Below are 18106 nucleotides of genomic sequence, written 5' to 3'. Positions count from 1 at the left end.
CTGACTTTTGCTGGCTGTAACAGAACCTCCCTCCTCAGGGTGCCCAGCCTGCCACGCTCCGGCCCAGACTCAGGGCAGGACCGACCACACCCTCCCGCCACCGCTCAGCCTGGGGAGGCGGCTCGCTCCCGCGCCTCCCCCAGCGCGCAGGCGCGGAACATGAGGGTCCTCTGAGCGGGGGCTCGTGCAGCGCATGCGTAGTAGCGGGGTCAGGAGGAACGGATTTGGCGTCGTGCGCTGCTGCCGTGCTTGGCTCTGCGCGGGGGCCTGGGCGGGGGGAAGTGGAATGAGCCTTCACCTGGCCCGGCCTCGCGCACGCCGGGGAACCGCCGCCGCCCGCCGGCGACTTTCCTGCCGCTGCGGGGCTCCCGGCGCCCAGTAGTTGCCGCCGCGGAGCGGCCCGAGAGCAGCCCCCGGAATCCGCCTGTCCGGGGCCCCGCGAGCCCGGCATGTGGCCCCGCGGGTGCGGGGGGCGCCGGCGCAGCCCGGCTTCTGGTCGCTGAGCCGGTCGCTGCAGGGGCGGGCCGGGCCGGGCCGGGCCGGGGTGGCTGCGCGGTGACCGAGCGGCCCGGGGCGAGGAGCAAGGGGACGGCGCTGCTGAGCCGGCTGTGGGGAAGCCAAGGGCGGACGCCCCGGCGGTTGGATCGGCGCACGGCTCGGTGAGGGCTGAAGAGCTCCGGTTTGCTGCTTTCCGGCTGCCCCGGTCCTGGCTGGCGGATATGAGATGATATAAACTCTCCGGTCTGCTGTCAGAGGGACAATGACCACCCCCGCTCTGCTGCCCCTGTCTGGGCGTAGAATCCCCCCCCTGAATCTTGGGGCCTCCTCCTTCCCGCACCACAGGGCTACCTTGAGACTGTCCGAAAAATTTATCCTCCTCCTCATTCTTAGTGCCTTCATCACCCTCTGTTTTGGGGCATTTTTCTTCCTCCCGGATTCTTCCAAACACAAACGCTTTGATCTGGGTTTAGAGGATGTGTTAATTCCTCACGTGGATACCAGCAAGGGGGGCAAAAACCTTGGAGGCTACTTGATCCATGGGCAAGGACACGATGAGCACAGGCACAGGTATAATGTATACACATGGTTTTGTTTTTCACATAAGAAAACAATGCCTGATCTTGCTGCCATTTGAGTGACTGTAAGTGGGAATAGGATTGGGTCCAAAGGAAATCTAGTAAAGGAGACTGCAGGCCTACTGGGTAATGTGGTTTTCCATTTGCTGTTTCCAGGAAAATGTGGCTTTACCTAGATGGCATAATTTTTTTCTGACAAATGTAAAAGTCACAATTGCTTAATCGTGGCTGAAAGGGATGCTGTCATGAAAGGGGCATAGTGACTTTTGGACGGGCCCACAAGTGGAGAGTCACCTCAGATATCCTTGCTCTCATGAACAGGAAATAGCCACAGTATTTATTCTCTGTATATTTCCCAAATGTCTTTCTGCTTCTGAGTTCTCTGTGCCTTTCCCCTTACCCTTCTTCCCCAAGCTGCTATGTGTGATGCTGTCTGGGGTCCCTTAGCTCCTGGGCCCTTGTCCAGCATGATTCTGTCTCCTTCAGGCTCTCAACTCTTGGCCCTAATTTGTGTTGCTGTTTTGGACAGGTGACAGTAAGCCAGGTAGTTGCCTTTTCTCCCTGTTTTAGCTTCCTAACTATCTCAGCAGAGCAAGAGGCATAGCGTGAGAGAGAACCTGCACCTATGAGAACAAACTGAAGTGGCAGTGATTGGGGTTTTTCTATTAATGGTCACTAGTGGAGCGATACCATAGTTAAGTACTAGAACTGAACTATTAGCCCTGACTGGTCTAGGTGGACTTGGGCTCTCTGCAGTATCAGGTCTCTTTATGTGATATAGAGTTGGGTTAGCTCAAGCTAGGTCTCAGACTTGAATTTTATAGAAAAATTTGGATTCTGTAGCTTTGCAAATCATCAAACTTTTTTCTTTTGAAAATTTCAGATGAGTTTTTGAGTACACTTATAAAATAATTCTAATACTGTTTTTTTAGGATTATTATTATTAACAGTAACAGAATTAAAAAAAAATATTCATAAGCTGAGTGTTTCTTCGGGAGCGGTGTGAAATAGGTTCCCCCTTCTGCCTACAGTAAGAGTTCTTTAAAGGTGATTTGAGCCAACTTTTAAAAAACGGGATTGACCTTTTTAGTTACTGTATGGTATATAAAGGCAACCTGAATATTGGGGTATTTCCCACCCTGGTTTGTGCCTTATATTAAAAATATCAACATGTTAAGCGTGATTATTCTCTGCTAGTCATGGAGGACCTGTTAGACATCCTGCAGTTCATTTATTATGAGCTCTGATGCCTTAATTTAAAGGGCACAGGTGCTGAATATTTAACAAAGAATTAATTTCTCAAAAATGTTAATTAGCCACTACATTTAAATGCTACACAAAACAGTTCTAGGCATTGACTAATAAACCCTCATAATTACATATGTAAGGAGGTTTTACAGGTTGCTGAACCCCTTATGGCAACTAATCATGAACAAAAGCCTGTGTCCCTCTGCTTTGGCTACAGTAGGTTTCAATGGTCTGGGTTATTAGCTGCTTACTGGTGGTGCCTCCAGGGAGTTGGGAACCCTACCATACCTGTCTTTGTGGTTTCAACTGTTCCTGTCTCCTTACTTACCCATATGACTTGCCTGATACCTTGTAGTATACTCTTCTAACATGTCTGTAATGGCTGAATCAGTGTACATTTTATTTATAAGTGAAGTACAAAGGAAGCATGCAAAGGGAAGGAGAAGCTCGATTTGGAGTGGGTATATCAGTAATATCATACAATACACAAGTAACACAGCCTCAGGGTGGATTTCCCTGGATTCACGAGTCCCGTTTATCCCACGCTAATGGGCTTTGTAACGTGGAGGTACCCAAACACCTTGAGTCGTTGCAGGTCTGAAGCTGTTTGAGTGTGATGAGGTGCTGAGGGTGCTCATTCACTTGGGGGACTAACCTCTGCATCAGCAAAAGGTGGTGTTTTCAGTGGAAAAAGTTCCAACAGGGTAGGCGGCCTTCTCGGTGTTTCCAAGACCAGTTGCTCTCTCCCAGAGTAGTTCAGCTAACCCCTTTCTGGGCAAAATAGGCAAACCCCAGGCAGGGAGAAAACTGCCAGGAAATCACCTGAACTCCCCTCAGGCAGGGCTGTCCTTCTCTCATCCCCCATCCAGTTGGCTGCCATCCCACAAAGTTCACCTTATCACAGTGCTCAACATCCTTGTCAAGGTGAGCACACTCCATCTCATCGCATCCCCAGCTCTCAACTACCTGGCAACAAGCTTGCGTCTCTTTTTTGTCAGACCCATTTACCCAAGTTACACTTACCTTGTGCTGTTTTGCGTCTCGTGATTCTGTTGTTTCCCAGTCACAATGATCTTCTAGGACAAACATGACTTGCATTCTAAAGTAGACAAGCCAAATGAAAAGCTGTGTCACATATTTTTGAATTGCATGATGCCTTCTAGTGGCTGGCCTATAGAAAGAAAAAGAAACTTGCTAGTGCTAAAAACTAGTAGATTTTTGGCATAGCTCTTGGAGCTAGCTGACCAGGTTATAATTCCAGTTCCGTTTCCATGTAATCTCCCCTCCCCTCCAACATAGAAGATATCTATCTGAAGACATGCAATCAGTTCAGTAGTGATATCACAAAGAAAACTATTATGGTTGTGCCAACTTTGGCATTATTTGTGGGGTACCTGTAGATAGACGTAACTTTTCTATTATGTTCAAAGTAGACTTCAGTCAGTCTACACAGGCACTGTCTACACTAGGGAAACTTGGCATGCTAACCTTTGTGTGTGCCTAAACTTTTGCTCTACTCACACAAATGCTTCTGGTGATGCACATGCTTTACAACCGCTTTTTGGATTACATTTGATGTGACATACCAGCATGGATAGGGATCACAAAACTCTTGTCATAAGTGATACTTACGTATGACTGGGTTGCTGAAGGGACAGAATGTCCTGCATCAGCTGTTATTGCCTCAGTGTGTGTTAGAAACTTGCCCCATCCATGGTGAGTTGGAGAGAATCCTCGGGTATAACCTGTACCCTGCTAGAGGTGCTTTCAGTTAGCACCGAAGTGCCATGTAGAAAAGGAGAGGATGGGCTCTGTTAACAGGCACAGAAACAGATCGAATAGCTGGGCTCTGAGACACCGGGTACAATGACAATTTTCAGGATCTGCTTTCAAGAACCCTAGATCTTCAGTCGGTGGCCAAGCTGATTTGGCTGAAGGAGGAAAAAGGATGAAAGGTCCTCTATGTCTGGTATGTAGCTTATAAAATGTAATGACAGATTGATTTTGGAGGCTTGGTGGCTGAGGGAAGAATATTTTGTAAGAGCGCTGGTGTGCATTCATAAAAGGTGGAAGCTACTCATCTTGGATATGTAATGCTGTTCTCTATCTATGTAATGGAGTTAATCTTTTCCCTCCAGTATCTGAATAACTCACTCAGTAAGTCCTCCAATCAAATTTTGGGACAGTGCAGATTTCTTTCCACCCAGATGGAAACTTGCACAGCCTTTCCATTCAGAGGCAGTCCTTCAATATCAGAGGTGCAAATGATCCTCATTGGTCTTCATGTTTTCTGAGATTGCTTTTCTTTTCCTGGATGTGCCCATAAACAAAGATGTTCTTGAAGGTTGTTTGTTAGTTTAGTTAGAGCTGCAATCTCCTGGGCCCTCTATCTTTATTTCATTAGTCAGTTAAAATAGCATCCCCTGCTCACCTGTAATTTTATCAGTGTTTTTGCAAATTATTTCTCTCTGGTCCAGGAAAAGTGTCTTACAAGAATGCATTTAGGATCTGAAACAGATCTGTGATTGTACTTTTAGTTTCATTCTTTGGTATTTCAGGAAATGGATGGGCTGTTGCTATGGTTATTAACACTTTTTAATTTCTTGTTCTTCATTTCAGTGCTACTCAGAGAGGATGGGTGTCCCAGAGTAGTCACTGGGGCAAGTGAACTGGATTCACAATTTTGGAAAAGTGCATAAATCTCTAGTCTAGGAAAAGGGGAAGCAGAAAAGACTGTTACTGGACCTGTACAGAGACATGAATAGAGACCCTGAACACATATACAGTTTGAAAAATGTGCGTGTGTGTGGGGAAGCTTGCTTTTTAAGAGACAGGACAGGTTCAGAAATCACCCGGGACTTCTGGAATGAGAGACATGCACATGAATGGCAGATAGACTATTCCAAATGGAAATCTTTAATGCATACCTGAGGACTCGGGGAAGAGTGACAGCTGTGTAAACTCAGCAACAAGCTGATTCTCCCGCCCCACCCCCCCGCCCCAATACCACAGTTTACAAGTACTGTACATACTCGTTCATAAGCTGAATTTTTTTTTTAGGAAAAAAGGGCAGCATCAGAGAAGAGAGTTGGCTTATGAACGGGTATAGAGAGGGAGAGGTGGGACACAACCCCTCCCCCCCAAGAGAGGGAGAAAGGAGAGGCAGCACAGCCAGCAGAGCCAGAAGGGAAGAGGCAGGGCCAGAGTCTCTCCGCTTCTGGCCACGCTGCTCTCCCCCCAACCTCCGAAGCAGCTGCAGCTCTGGGGATGGCAGGCTGCGGCCGCGCTGCCCGGTCTGGCCCCGCCCACCAGAGCAGGCTGCGGCCAGGCCAGAGACATCCTCCCTTGGACTTCCCCAGATAAGGTGGGAAGGGATGGGGAGAGTGTGGGGGTCCCGGGATAGGGGTGGGGTCATGTGGGGGGTGGTGTCATGTGGGGGGTGGTCACAGGGGTTACTCCCCACCAGTTGCTGTCATGGCCTGTCACGGTAAGCAACTGGCGCGCCAGGACACTTTGTTTACTTAGGTTTACCTCTGTGCCTGCAGACGCTCGAGGTATACAAACCATCTCGGCTCTCCAACGGCTTATCCTGATGGCCCAGGAGCCAATGTTTGCTCACCCCTGAATTATAGGTTTGGCTTATGAATGGGTCATAAAAATTTTCCATTTTTACTTACCCATCTTGGGGGGGGATTGGCTTATAAACGAACCAGCTTATGATCGAGTATATATGGTAGCTATTTATTGGACTGCTCCTTACCAAGTCCTTCAGAGCCATTACAAAGTCACTTCACTCCTTTACAAGATTGATATCAATTTTCCTTTCCACAAAATGAGGCATTTTACTGACTCTTTCATTAATATGTCTATTGCCACCTAATATAAATGAGTTAACTTGTTTTGATATTGTAGTGGTCCTGTGACCTCTTGTGTTAATTAAATGTCTTGAAGGCCTCTCTAATTTGAACATCAGTCATATTCTTATTAAATACATCAAATGATTTCTCTAAATGCTCCCTCACCAAACTCTTTGCAGTTCGAAAACTTGTCTCTTTCACCAGCAGAGGTTGGTCCAGTAAAAGATATGTTTACCCACCTTGTCTTTCAAAATGACCAAGTCATTACTACAGCAGGAAATATATAAATGTATGCAGATAAGAGTAAAATCCCAGCAGCTCAACATCTCAAAGCCATTTAAGAGCAGCAGCTGGCCTATCACTATGTCAACAGTGCAGTCTTTCAGAAACACATTCATATGACAGATTGAGAGTGGGATAATTATTAAAAACAAATGTATTACCAAAGGACAAACCCAGCACCAGCACGGCTTTAAAATTGCAAGTATTGTAATGGCTCGTCTACATAGTGCAGCAATGTGTACTACAGGGACGTGATTTTTAAAGCTCACTAATGTGTGATAGTGTTAGTGCCTGGGAGGTTGGGGAGTGGGGTGGGATGAGAATATGCTACACAACTCTCCTCTGGACCTGATCCCCAAAAGATGTGAGTCTGTTACAGCCCTTAGCAGCACAGCCTGGCTCTCTAGCTGAATCTGTAGAGCCATGCTTTTAGCTCTGTAGTCCCTAGTTCACTTCCTGTTCACAGAAGTCAGCGTCCTTGTCATGTGTCATGCAAAATGTGTCAGGCTAATACTATAAATGCTTCATTAGTCACTGAACAGTTATGGGTTAACAGCCATCTTCATCTTTTATTATCCTGAAAAGACACTTCTCCATCTTCTTGCTCACTGTATAGCTATTTGTATTACATTAGCACCTAGAGGCTTCATTGTGCTAGGCACTGCATAAACAAAGTAAAAATGTTTTTGGTTATTAAAAACTTCCAATCTTTGTTTTTAGTTGGTCTAGTAAAAGAGAATAGCTTATCCATCTTGTGTTTCTAATCTTTGTTTTGTCCTTTTATCTCTTGTCTAAAATTAAGAAATGGGTAGGGTGATACAATCTGTTCATTATAGTGTCTCAGAATCTGCCTCTCCATGTTTGTATAGTCAGAAAATGATTTAATTAGCCATGATAAAATTGGGAAGGCAGGATCACCTGGGAACACAATGGTCTTTCTGGTGTTCAGCTTTTAAAATTTGACTAATTTTTCTACTTAAATCAATAGATGGATTGTTTGTACTGAGTTGTTACTTTAATCTATCAGAGTTGGTATAACTGTGAATTGAGCTAATTAAGTTAACTAAATACACCCAAACGACTAAAGGTAATGACACCTAGAAAGACAAAGGGAAATCAGAATAAAATAGACACATGATTAGAAATGTCCTTTATGTTTACAGTTCTATTCACATTCCTAAATTTGAAATGTAATTGCTTATGTTCAGAAATTGGTCAGAATGGCCTTCACCTTGCTTGCTTGCATGCATGATTTTATAAAAGATATATTGCATATATCTGAGAAACAGGAACCCTTAGTTCATTTTTGATTTCCTAGGCTGATATTGTTTGTGTGAATGTGAAAATGCATTGCCAAGGTTTATGATTTCACTGTCAAGAGATTGAGTATGCCTTTTAAAAAAAAAAAAAAAAAGGTGGAGGGGTAAAAACTCTTTGGAATTTTTGAGAAGGCAATTAGATTCCTATATTTACTGTAATTTTTCTGTTAATTCATAGTGTTTGTTTTTCTTTTTAAGGCTAGAAGGGATCATTAGATCAGTGCTTCTCAAACTATCTAATGTGGCGGACCGGCAGTTTTTCCCCTCCGATGTGCCAGGGACCGGTACCATACTATTATCGTTTTCGCATAGGCACGTAGCACATCAGATCAGAAAAACTAACATTCTTCACTATATTAATTGGAATGGGAGTGTGGTGAACATGCGGAGATGTTCCCATTTATATACATTGAAGACTGACTGAAAGGCTGTGCGTCTGTGCGGATAGTATAAAATGACTATTATTCGTTTATGATCCAAGAAAATATTATTTGAACATTCGTAGTAATTTGTATCGGAAACAATATAATGAATAAAATAAAAGTTGGCTGACATTTTTTATTTTGTTTATTTTGTAAACAAATACAAATAAATATTAAAAAAATCAAACCAGCAAAGTCTCCTAACAAAGATGATATAAAAAAATTTATGACCACAATAATAGGCATGTTAAAACCTTAACCTTTACTAATGTGAAAGTGAGCCTGCTTCTTCTTTGTCAGTTTATCCAGTTGTGGTTCAATTGAAGACAGTGCTACACGCAATGGAGAATTACTATCCATACTATTCCTGTACTTTGTCTTAATGACACTCATAGTTGAGAAGCCAGTCTTGCAGAGGTATGTTGAAGGAAATGGGAGAAGAGTTTTTAGAGCAATTTCAGTAAGCTCAGGATATTCTGCTTTCACTTTTATCCAAAAGGAAGCAAGTGATGTAGTTTCAAAACTCATCTTCAATCTTTTGTCAGCAGCCAGCTCCAACAATTTATCCTCCATAGTGACAGTTAAGTCATCTTTCAATGGAATAAACGGATTTCGGATCCATCCAGTCCTTTTCTGTGGATCATCTTCTGCTGGAAAGTAAAACTCAAAACGTTGTGCCAAATTCGTCAAGTGTTCACTGATGACATTTTGTAGAGATGTAACATCAAGGTCTTCAACTGCATTGGCGATGATTGTTGCTAAGTTGGGAAACATGTCATAACAATCTCTTGACACTCGACTCTTCCATGCTTTTAGCTTTTTTTTCTGTCCGTCGATCTTGTCTGCCATTGTAAGACACAAAGCCATCCTTCCCTGCATGGAGGTGTTGAGATCATTAAAGATGGAAAAGATATCAGCCAAATAAGCCAGCTTGGCTATCCAATCCACATCTTGGAACAATTGTGACCAATTTGGTTTTTTGTCCTGAAGAAACTCGGCAAGCTCGTTTCAGAGCCCAAAATACTCTTGACAGGACTTTTCCCCTCCATAACCAACGTACATTGGCATGCAATAGGAGCTGTTTATGATCAGCTCCCATATCATCACATAATGCAGCGAGTAGTCTCAAATTTAAAGCATTCGCCTTTATGTGGTTCACAATTTTTACTACCTCGCTGAGCACACTGTTTAGTTGTGTTGACATTTTTTTGTTGTTGCAAGACTTGCTTGGTGAAGGAAGCAGTGTCGACTTGCATTCGGGTGCAAGTGCCTTACTCTGGGTAACCACTCCAGAATGCCATCCTGTCATTGCAGCAGCGCCGTCAGAACATACGCCTACACAAAACTTGAAATCCAACCCACATTTGTTAACGATGTAGTCGCTCACAGTCTTGAACACTTCAGAACTAGTTGTTTTTGTTGGTAGTGAAGCAGAAAACAAAAACGCTTCCTTCAAATCACCCTCCTGTTCAAAGCGCACATACACCATCAGAATTGCCGTATTGGCAATGTCTGTACATTCATCAAACTGCAAAGAAAAGTACTTTGCTAATTTGTCCTATGAGCCAGATCGTGAATTTGTCAAGCTGTAGTGTCATTTGAAAGTGGCACCTGAGCCACTTTCTTTGCTGCCGGCTCGCCCAGCATTTCCATGCAGACATCTTTAATACAGCCTATCACTAGTGTCTCACCGATTGTGGATGGCTTTTTAGCCTTAGCAACGCGAAGCGCTACTTTATAAGAAGCTCGCAAAGCACAAGTATTTGTGTGACACTTCAAAGATCTGTTTCTGACGGCCTTTTAAATCAGCATGCTTTCTTTCGAAGAACTCTTTCGACTTTGAAGTAATTTCATTATGTGCTGTATTTAAATTCCTCTTGAGCTTTGACAGCTTCATTGCGTCTTTAGCCAACACATTGCCACAAATAGCGCACTGCGGTTTTGGCACTCCACGATCATTCGTGGCTACAAAGCCAAACTGAATGTATTAGGAGTCATATTTCTGAGTAAAGCTCGTACAAATTCTTTTTGTTGACCGTACTTCGGTTTCATTTACATTGCCGTCATCTGATTCAGAATTACTCACGTGTTCAACAGCCCGTTGTCTCTGCTTGATAAATATGTTCATTGGGCCTCGCTTCGCCATCTGTAAATTAGGCATAAAAATAATTAATATAAATTCCATTACCCCGGGTATATACTTAATTTATGATTTTAGGATGAAAGCCGAATAAATGCAGTGGGAAAAGATAAGGTATGAAAGCCATCACAAATGTCCAAATGGTCAAGAAAAAGTGAAAAAAGAAAAGGAGTACTTGTGGCACCTTAGAGACTAACAAATTTATTTGAGCATAAGCTTTCGTGAGCTACAGCTCTCTTCATTGGATGCATGCAGTGGAAAATAAAGTAGGGGGATTTTATATACACAGAGAACACAAAACAATGGGTGTTACCATACACACCCACACACACTGTAATGAGAGCGATCAGGTAAGGTGAGCTATTACCAGCAGGAGGGGGGGGGAAGGGAACCTTTTGTAGTGATAATCAAGGTGGGCCATTTCCAGCAGTTGACAAGAACGTGTGAGGAACAGTAGGGGGGAAAAATAAACACGGGGGAATAGTTTTACTTTGTGTAATGACACATCCACTCCCAGTCTTTATTCAAGCCTAATTTAATGGTGTCCAGTCCACAGACCAGAGCCCACGAACTCAAAGCGGCACCAGATTGTGCCAGAACAGATGAAAAACCTGCAGATATATCTCCACCGCCACAACGATCAATAACCCCACAACTCACCTTTAAAGTTCCACCATTCTTACACATGCCTATCGCTACACGTGCTGTACTTCATCCAATGCATCGTAAGCCCCAACAACTATGTGGGTGAAATCAGACAGTTGCTATGCTCTCGAATGAACTCTCACAGAGAAATGATAATGACAAAAAACACTGTCACCCATGGGTGACCGCTCTTTACAAAGCAATCATTCTCTCTGACCCCTTCAGTCTTCGTCCTCAGAGGAAACCTGCACAACACTAAACTGGGAGGGGTGGTAGATAGGATGCAGAGAAACCTAGACAAATTAGAGGATTGGGCCAAAAGAAATCTGATGAGGTTCAACAAGGACAAGTGCAGAATCCTGCACTTAGGACGGAAGAATCCCATGCATGGCTGTAGACTAGGGACCGAATGGCTAGACAGCAGTTCTGCAGAAAAGGACCTAGGGGTTACAGCGGACGAGAAGCTGGATATGAGTCAACAGTGTGCCTTGTTGCCAAGAAGGCTAACGGCATTTGGGCTGTATAAATAGGGGCATTGCCAGCAGATCGAGGGACGTGATCGTTCCCCTCTATTCAACATTGGTGAAGCCTCATCTGGAGTACTGTGTCCAGTTTTGGGCCCCACAGTACAAGAAAGATGTGGAAAAATTGGAAAGCACCCAGCGGAAGACAACAAAAATGATTAGAGGACTGGAGCACATGCTTTATGAGGAGAGGCTGAGGGAACTGGGATTGTTTAGTCTGTAGAAGAGAAGAATGGGATACGTCTGTAGGTTTTTCATCTGTTCTGGCATGAGCTGGTGCTGCTTTGAGTTCACGGGCTCTGGTCTGTGGGGAGCTTGCTTCTGATAAGCTTGGTGATGTCAGGGGGCTTGTTTGAAGGTCAGAAGCAAGGGTTCAGGAAGGATTTTTTTCGGGATGTGCTCCTTGTCAAGTATATGTTGTAACTGTTTGGTATGTCATATAGGTTCTAGTGTGGCGTGAGAGGTGACAGCTAGGGGTATGCGGTCAGTGGGTTTTTTCTGTATTGACACAGTTTTTCCTAGGGTATTTGTATTCCCATATGTGATCTACTTCTCTGGTGTAGTCCTTGTATTGTGAAGGCATTTTAAGTGTGTTTAGGTATCCCAGACTCTCTCTTTGGAGGAGAGTGGATAAATAAAAAATCAATTTTTTTTTTGAAAAAAATTTAAATTATAAGTGATAACTTTTTAAGAAGTAATCCTATTTAAAATGAAATCTGAGTTTAATACAAATTATATTTAGGTTTAAACTACTCATAATGTGTTAACGCATTTAAATAAAAAATAAATTTGCTGAAACCATGAGCCTCTATCAAAAACTGAGTTATATGCTGCTTTTCTGCCTAACACCCACCCACCCCCCCCCGAATTCTAGCTTTTGAGGTCAAGCTTTATAAATGTGGCTCAACAGATTGTGTACTGTATTAAGGGCTTGATCCTGTGGGGAACCCGGCAGCTGTGCTATTGGATGCAAGAGCTTTGCAAAGTCGTCACAGGCGTTGGGACCCGGCGTCTGACTTCAGGAGACACCATCATGTATCTTATCAAGGCCATCTACTGAGCCCACTGAGTGGTCTTATTCCTATTTTATAATTACTCCCTATCTAATCTCTGATTGGCTCATTTCTCAAATTATGGCTATTTATGACTTCACCCACCATAGAAATATACTCTCCAGCTCATGGAAAAACACTGACCTGCCCAGCGGTGTTCCCTCTAATGTTTTATGTCTATGTGCGGAATGAGTTTTGTTATGTGCATCAATATGGATTTGGGGTGTGTGTGTGGGGGGGGGGATCGGGGTGTGGGCTCTGGGGTAGGGCTGGGGATGAGGGGTTTGGAGGGCAGGAGGGTGCTCAGGGCTGGGGCAGAGTGGGGGTACAGGCTCTGAGGTAGGGCCGGGGATGAGGGGTTTGGAGTGCAGGCTGCCCCGGGGCTGCAATGGGGAGAGAGGACTCTCCCCAACCCCCTCTCGCCGCAGCAGCTTGGGGACAGGTGAGAGGTGCCTCTCCCCAGCTGTGGCAGCTCTGGTGTGCCTGGGCCAGGTTGGGCTGGGGGAGGGGCTCCTCTTCCCGGCTGCCTGTGTGGCCTTTGAGAGCCTTCTGTGCAGCCGCAAAGCTTACAGGGAACGTAGCTGCCCAGTGACTACCAGCCCTTGCTTCTGGATGGTTCTGGAGACTTTAAGTCAGTGATTCCCAAACTTTTTCTGCCGCGTGTGCAGGGAAAGCCCCTGGCGGGCCGGGCTGGTTTGTTTACCTGCCGCGTCCCCAGGTTCGGCCGATTGCAGCTCCCAGTGGCCGCGGTTCGCTGCTCCAGGCCAGTGGGAGCTGCTGGAAGTGGCGCGGGCCGAGGGACATACTGGCCGCCGCTTCCAGCAGCTCCCATTAGCCTGGAGCAGCGAACCACAGCCACTGGGAGCTGCAATTGGCCGAACCTGGGGACGCAGCAGGTAAACAAACCAGCCCGGCCCGCCAGGGGCTTTCCCCGCACAAGCGGCGGAACAAATTTGGGAACCACTGCTTTAGGTAAATGACTTTTCTCTGTCTTCTTGTGTGTGTCCACAGACAGAGATACAAACACACAGAAATCCATTGATTTCCCAGCTGCCTCCCTCTGTGTCTCTAAACAAATAAGATACTGCAGTGCAAAAAGCATGTGGGTTACAGGAGTAGAAGTCTTGGATTATAGTTAGTTGTTTTGTTTTTCTGGGAGTGGAGAGAGGGGTGGGGATGGGGTGGGACTGGGGGAGTTATATAACAAGGGAGAAGGAGCAGAGCATGCAACCAGAAAGGAGCAACACTGCTGTCAAAGAAGCATACTGTGGGAAAAAGGGACAACAATCTTCAAAGTGCAGCTGTTGATTTCAGCATATGGGAACTGGAGGAAAAAAACCTGCCATGGCTGCAGGTTGTAAAAAAAGACCCTATCTGGGAATATTTTCAGGAAGTTCCTGTACCTCTGGGTAAAAAAGAAATATGTGTCAAATGAAAACAGTGGAACAGAGAGATGCAAGGCCGAGTTATCAGAGTGAAACAATCTGAAAAATGCTCTTCAGAATGCAATGACTGTAACGATGATGATGTGGACATGTCTGAACAATCTGGATCAAGAGGTAAACTTATTTTTGCACCATTCTTATGGACTGCCTGCCTTGTTTTATTATGCTAGTAAATGATAACTTAGATTATTCGCCTAAATTTGTATTTTGGGTGGATTAATTACTTATGAATTTCAAAATGTTTATGTTCAAAAAGTATTAATTAAATTTTTACTTATTGCTGGATTTTGAGATTTTTTTTAATTGTTCAATATAATTAAACATCCTAGGTGAATTTCCTATATAAAAGTAAAGTTTTATTAGGCTTTTATGAATTTTACAATTAAATTTTTTTTTGCCCAAGCTATTTGGTATGTTGCTAGAGATAAGCGTTTAAATAGATAGAGATGATCCTTATGACTTATTAATTTCCCCTATAAAGCTGTGTTTAGAATTTATATAGTTTAAACAGTGGTACAAACAGCTGCATTAGGAGGAATCTTTACAATCTAATTTTTAAAGCAGTGCACTGAGTAATACTCAGTGAGAGTGACTTTCTTTCACCTTTTTTTTTTTTTTTTCAGGGTCACCTTGATTTCATGGTGCGTTTTTCTAGATATTCTTCCTCCTCCAGATGCCATGAAAAGGGTGGCATATTGGGAGCCATCCTTGTACTCATGGCTGTTCCCATGTTTTGGACAACGTTTTTGTTAAATGTGAAATTGTTGTGGGTGAGGATTACCTGGATGAGTTGAGCGATATCATTTTTCAATAGCTTTTTTTCTTGGTTTCTTTTCCCTTTAGACAAATGCATGACCCAACAAGTTGTAAACATTTTCCTCATAGTGTGTTCTATGTACAAGTGCCGCAATATTTTGGCGCACTAGGAGTAGTTGGATGTGATTCTCTTTGTAATGCACACAAAATTCCAGATCCTATCATGCCTGCACCACAAAAATCCTGCTAACGTTTTTGTATCCAAGTTCCCAAAATCCAGTGCCTAAATACAGAGTATGTTCAACTGCTCTGACTACACCAACAAATTGTTGACAGTGCTGCAGAAAGTTGGAGTGGTGGGACATGTTGTGTGTAGACTTGGAAGAATTAGATTTTTATTGTTATGAGTCAGTTCCACCGTACACAAACACAGACAAATATTTAAATCCATAATTGAAATGCAAAGTAAGATTTGATATAAGGCTATTTACTTTGAATATTTTAACACATGATGCTGACAGTTTTTATTTTATCGGTTGTAAAGCTTTACATTTTTCACAGTAGAGGTTGCAATTCATTCAATAGTTATCTGCTCTCCCTTATGGTTTGCCCCCCCCCCCATAATTTCCTGGAACTGTGAAATTTTAAACTGATTAAAAATCAGAAAAAAAATGCTTAAAAATAAACGTTGCCATTATCCATCAAAATCATAAAATAATTGAATTCTGCCAAGCCCATCTATGTGTAAGTGGTGAAATTGTGGGGCTTGTGTGTAGAAAATTGGCATAAACCTGCAGTATCCGTGTTCTGCTGTCCTGCTTTTGAAGTAGTGCAGTATCAGGATATACCAGAGTCTTTGGAATGTTTGTTATAAGATTGACAGTATATGTTCTGTATTAGGTGGTGAAATTAAGGGGGTTTGGATGCAAAAATTGGCAGGGTCAAGCTTTTACCTTTCCTTTAAACAGGTAAATTTATCCAGCAGTGTTGGAAACTTAGTTATATTAGCACCAAGAACCTGAAAATGAAAGTGATTTATAAACAAAAGTGAAGCAGATTTCAAAATTCCTTCCCTTTTTAAAATAACTTGGAGTGTTAATAGTATTTTAGATAGCAAAATCCCAACACGTTTGGTGATCTGTCAAATGTATTCAGTCTTACTGAAAATTTGTAAAGTAAAATAGCTAGCTAGACTGAGATCTCTCATTTCAAGTTTCCGATGAGGTTTTAAATCTCTCATTAAGCAGGTTTATCATGGAAATCCTAGTAGCCTTAACTATTGCAGTGTAAATTTTCTAATCATGATTGATGTGGGTACATCATTTCCTTTTACCCTGTGATTGTAATTGCAAGGTCTTATTTTCATAAAGGCATCTGTTCTGCTGTTGTCCATTTCTGTTTAAATGGAAAGTGTCCAAATTATTGATTATTTTCATCATATTATAGTGGTTATTGTATTTTGAACTAACATTTGGAGGGGATTAACACAGTACTTTTGACTTTTGGCAGTTTTTGAGGAGACATTATATGTAAAGAGGTATGTTCAATAGACAATGTTATAATCAGGAACTGTAGTGGTATTCTTCTGCGTGATAGCTGGTCAGGATGGGGAATGAAAGTGGAGGGAGAGTGTTTCTTTAGTAAAAAATTAAACATTCAAGTGAATTCTAATCATGCCTATCAAAGACATCTGATAAGTCCATAGTAGTTTATTCCTCTGCCCCCAGGATTCTAATAGTATCTGATTAGACTTTCTAATTAATTTGATAGACTGATTGTTTTAAATAAGCACATAGGCACATGTCTCAGATTCAGATTGGTGTCCAGGGTGGATATGTTTGAAAAAATTAAATTTCTTTTAATTCAATAGACCAAAATAGGCCCTAAAAAGTAAATTTTTAAAATAGTCATTGACACAAATCAGTCTAAATTATTGTTACCGAAGCTGATGGATTCGGGTGTTTTTAAAATGGGTGATTTGTCAAAAATATATAGTGTTTGAGTTTTATATAGTGCTGGGCTTATTTTATCAGAATTGGAAGTTAAGAGCAATAGAGCAGGGGTCGGCAACCTTTCAGAAGTGTTGTGCCGAGTCTTCATTTATTCACTCTAATTTAAGGTTTTGCGTGCCAGTAATACATTTTAACATTTTTTAGAAGGTCTCTCTCTCTATAAGTCTATATAATATAACCAAACTATTATTATATGTAAAGTAACCAAGGTTTTCAAAATGTTTAAGAAGCTTCATTTAAAATTAAAATAAAATGCAGGTCTTATCAGTTTAGAGTGATCCTTGCCCTTGCTTTTCCTTGCTGAGTTTTCCAACGTCTGGCATGTATTTTGATACTTTAAGCTGCACACAGGCTTCTGAGTGATCAGTTGTTAACCGGCTCTGAGAGGGACAGAGGACAGATTTCATGTGTGAAAATACCTGTTCACACAGGTATGTGGATCCAAATGCTGAAAGCAGTGCAAACACAATTTTCTTCAAACAGTTAAATTTCACTGACAGGGACGTCCAGCAGGTCAGAATAGAGGCCCCATGATCTCTCTCAGTAGCTTCAAGTGCGCTTTGCAGATCCACAAACTTTGATGTCTACAATTCTGAGCTTTTTAACTGAATGAGCTGCATTTCGAAATCTTCAACACCCATCCACTGAAATACAGACAAATCCAAGTCTCTCTTGCTGAACTTTTCAGGTTTAATTAGAAAAGAAAGCATTGGGCCAAATCGCTGGAAATCTTGAAATCTGTCGGAAAATTCTGATTCTAGTTCTTGCATATATCTTTCAATCTCATCGACACTGACAGTGCAATTTGTCGATAGCTCTTTCATGTGTTGGAAGTAGCGGAAAGTAGAAGTTTGAATATCCCTAGAAAAAACTGCTAGTTTCACAACAAATGCTTTCCAGGCTTCATAAAGATCCAGAACCGTTTGCCCTATACCCTGGAGACAGAGGTTGAGTTTGTTTAGGTGAGCGGTGATGTCAGTTAGAAACATGAGCTTACACAGACATTTTTCATCATCCAGTTTGGGGTAGTTTTGTTCTTATTCCAACAAAAAGGCCTTGATAGCATCAAAACAGTTTACAAAGCGCACCAAAACTTTGCCACAACTTAGCCACCGAATGTTGCTGTGAAGTGGAATGTCATTATAAGCACTGTCCATCTCTTCTAGCAGTGCTTGAAATTGTCGGTGAGTCAAAGCAGATCAAACAACAAGGAAATTCACTATTTGCATCACTGTATTCATCACATTATTACGCTCTGAATTAGAAATTTTAGCACACAGGTTTTCTTGATGGATGATACAGTGAAATTTGACTGTCGGACGGCCAAT

The 18106-nt window shown here is 42.7% G+C and overlaps 1 protein-coding gene across 1 annotated transcript in view; it reads left to right on the top strand.

The window, feature by feature from the left end:
• Positions 1-224: 224 nt before the first annotated feature.
• The window catches only part of MAN1A2 (mannosidase alpha class 1A member 2), a 311536-nt gene continuing 293654 nt past the window's right edge, over positions 225-18106 (top strand). The window contains exon 1 of the mRNA XM_077823277.1: positions 225-1068. Coding sequence (XP_077679403.1) covers positions 761-1068 — 308 coding nt within the window. The 5' untranslated portion in view covers positions 225-760. The remainder of the gene's footprint in view (positions 1069-18106) is intronic.

This window comes from Eretmochelys imbricata, chromosome 1, assembly GCF_965152235.1.
Source record: "Eretmochelys imbricata isolate rEreImb1 chromosome 1, rEreImb1.hap1, whole genome shotgun sequence".
In the NCBI taxonomy this organism is placed as follows: Eukaryota; Metazoa; Chordata; order Testudines; family Cheloniidae; genus Eretmochelys; species Eretmochelys imbricata.
This window is presented reverse-complemented; position numbering and strand designations above follow the sequence as displayed.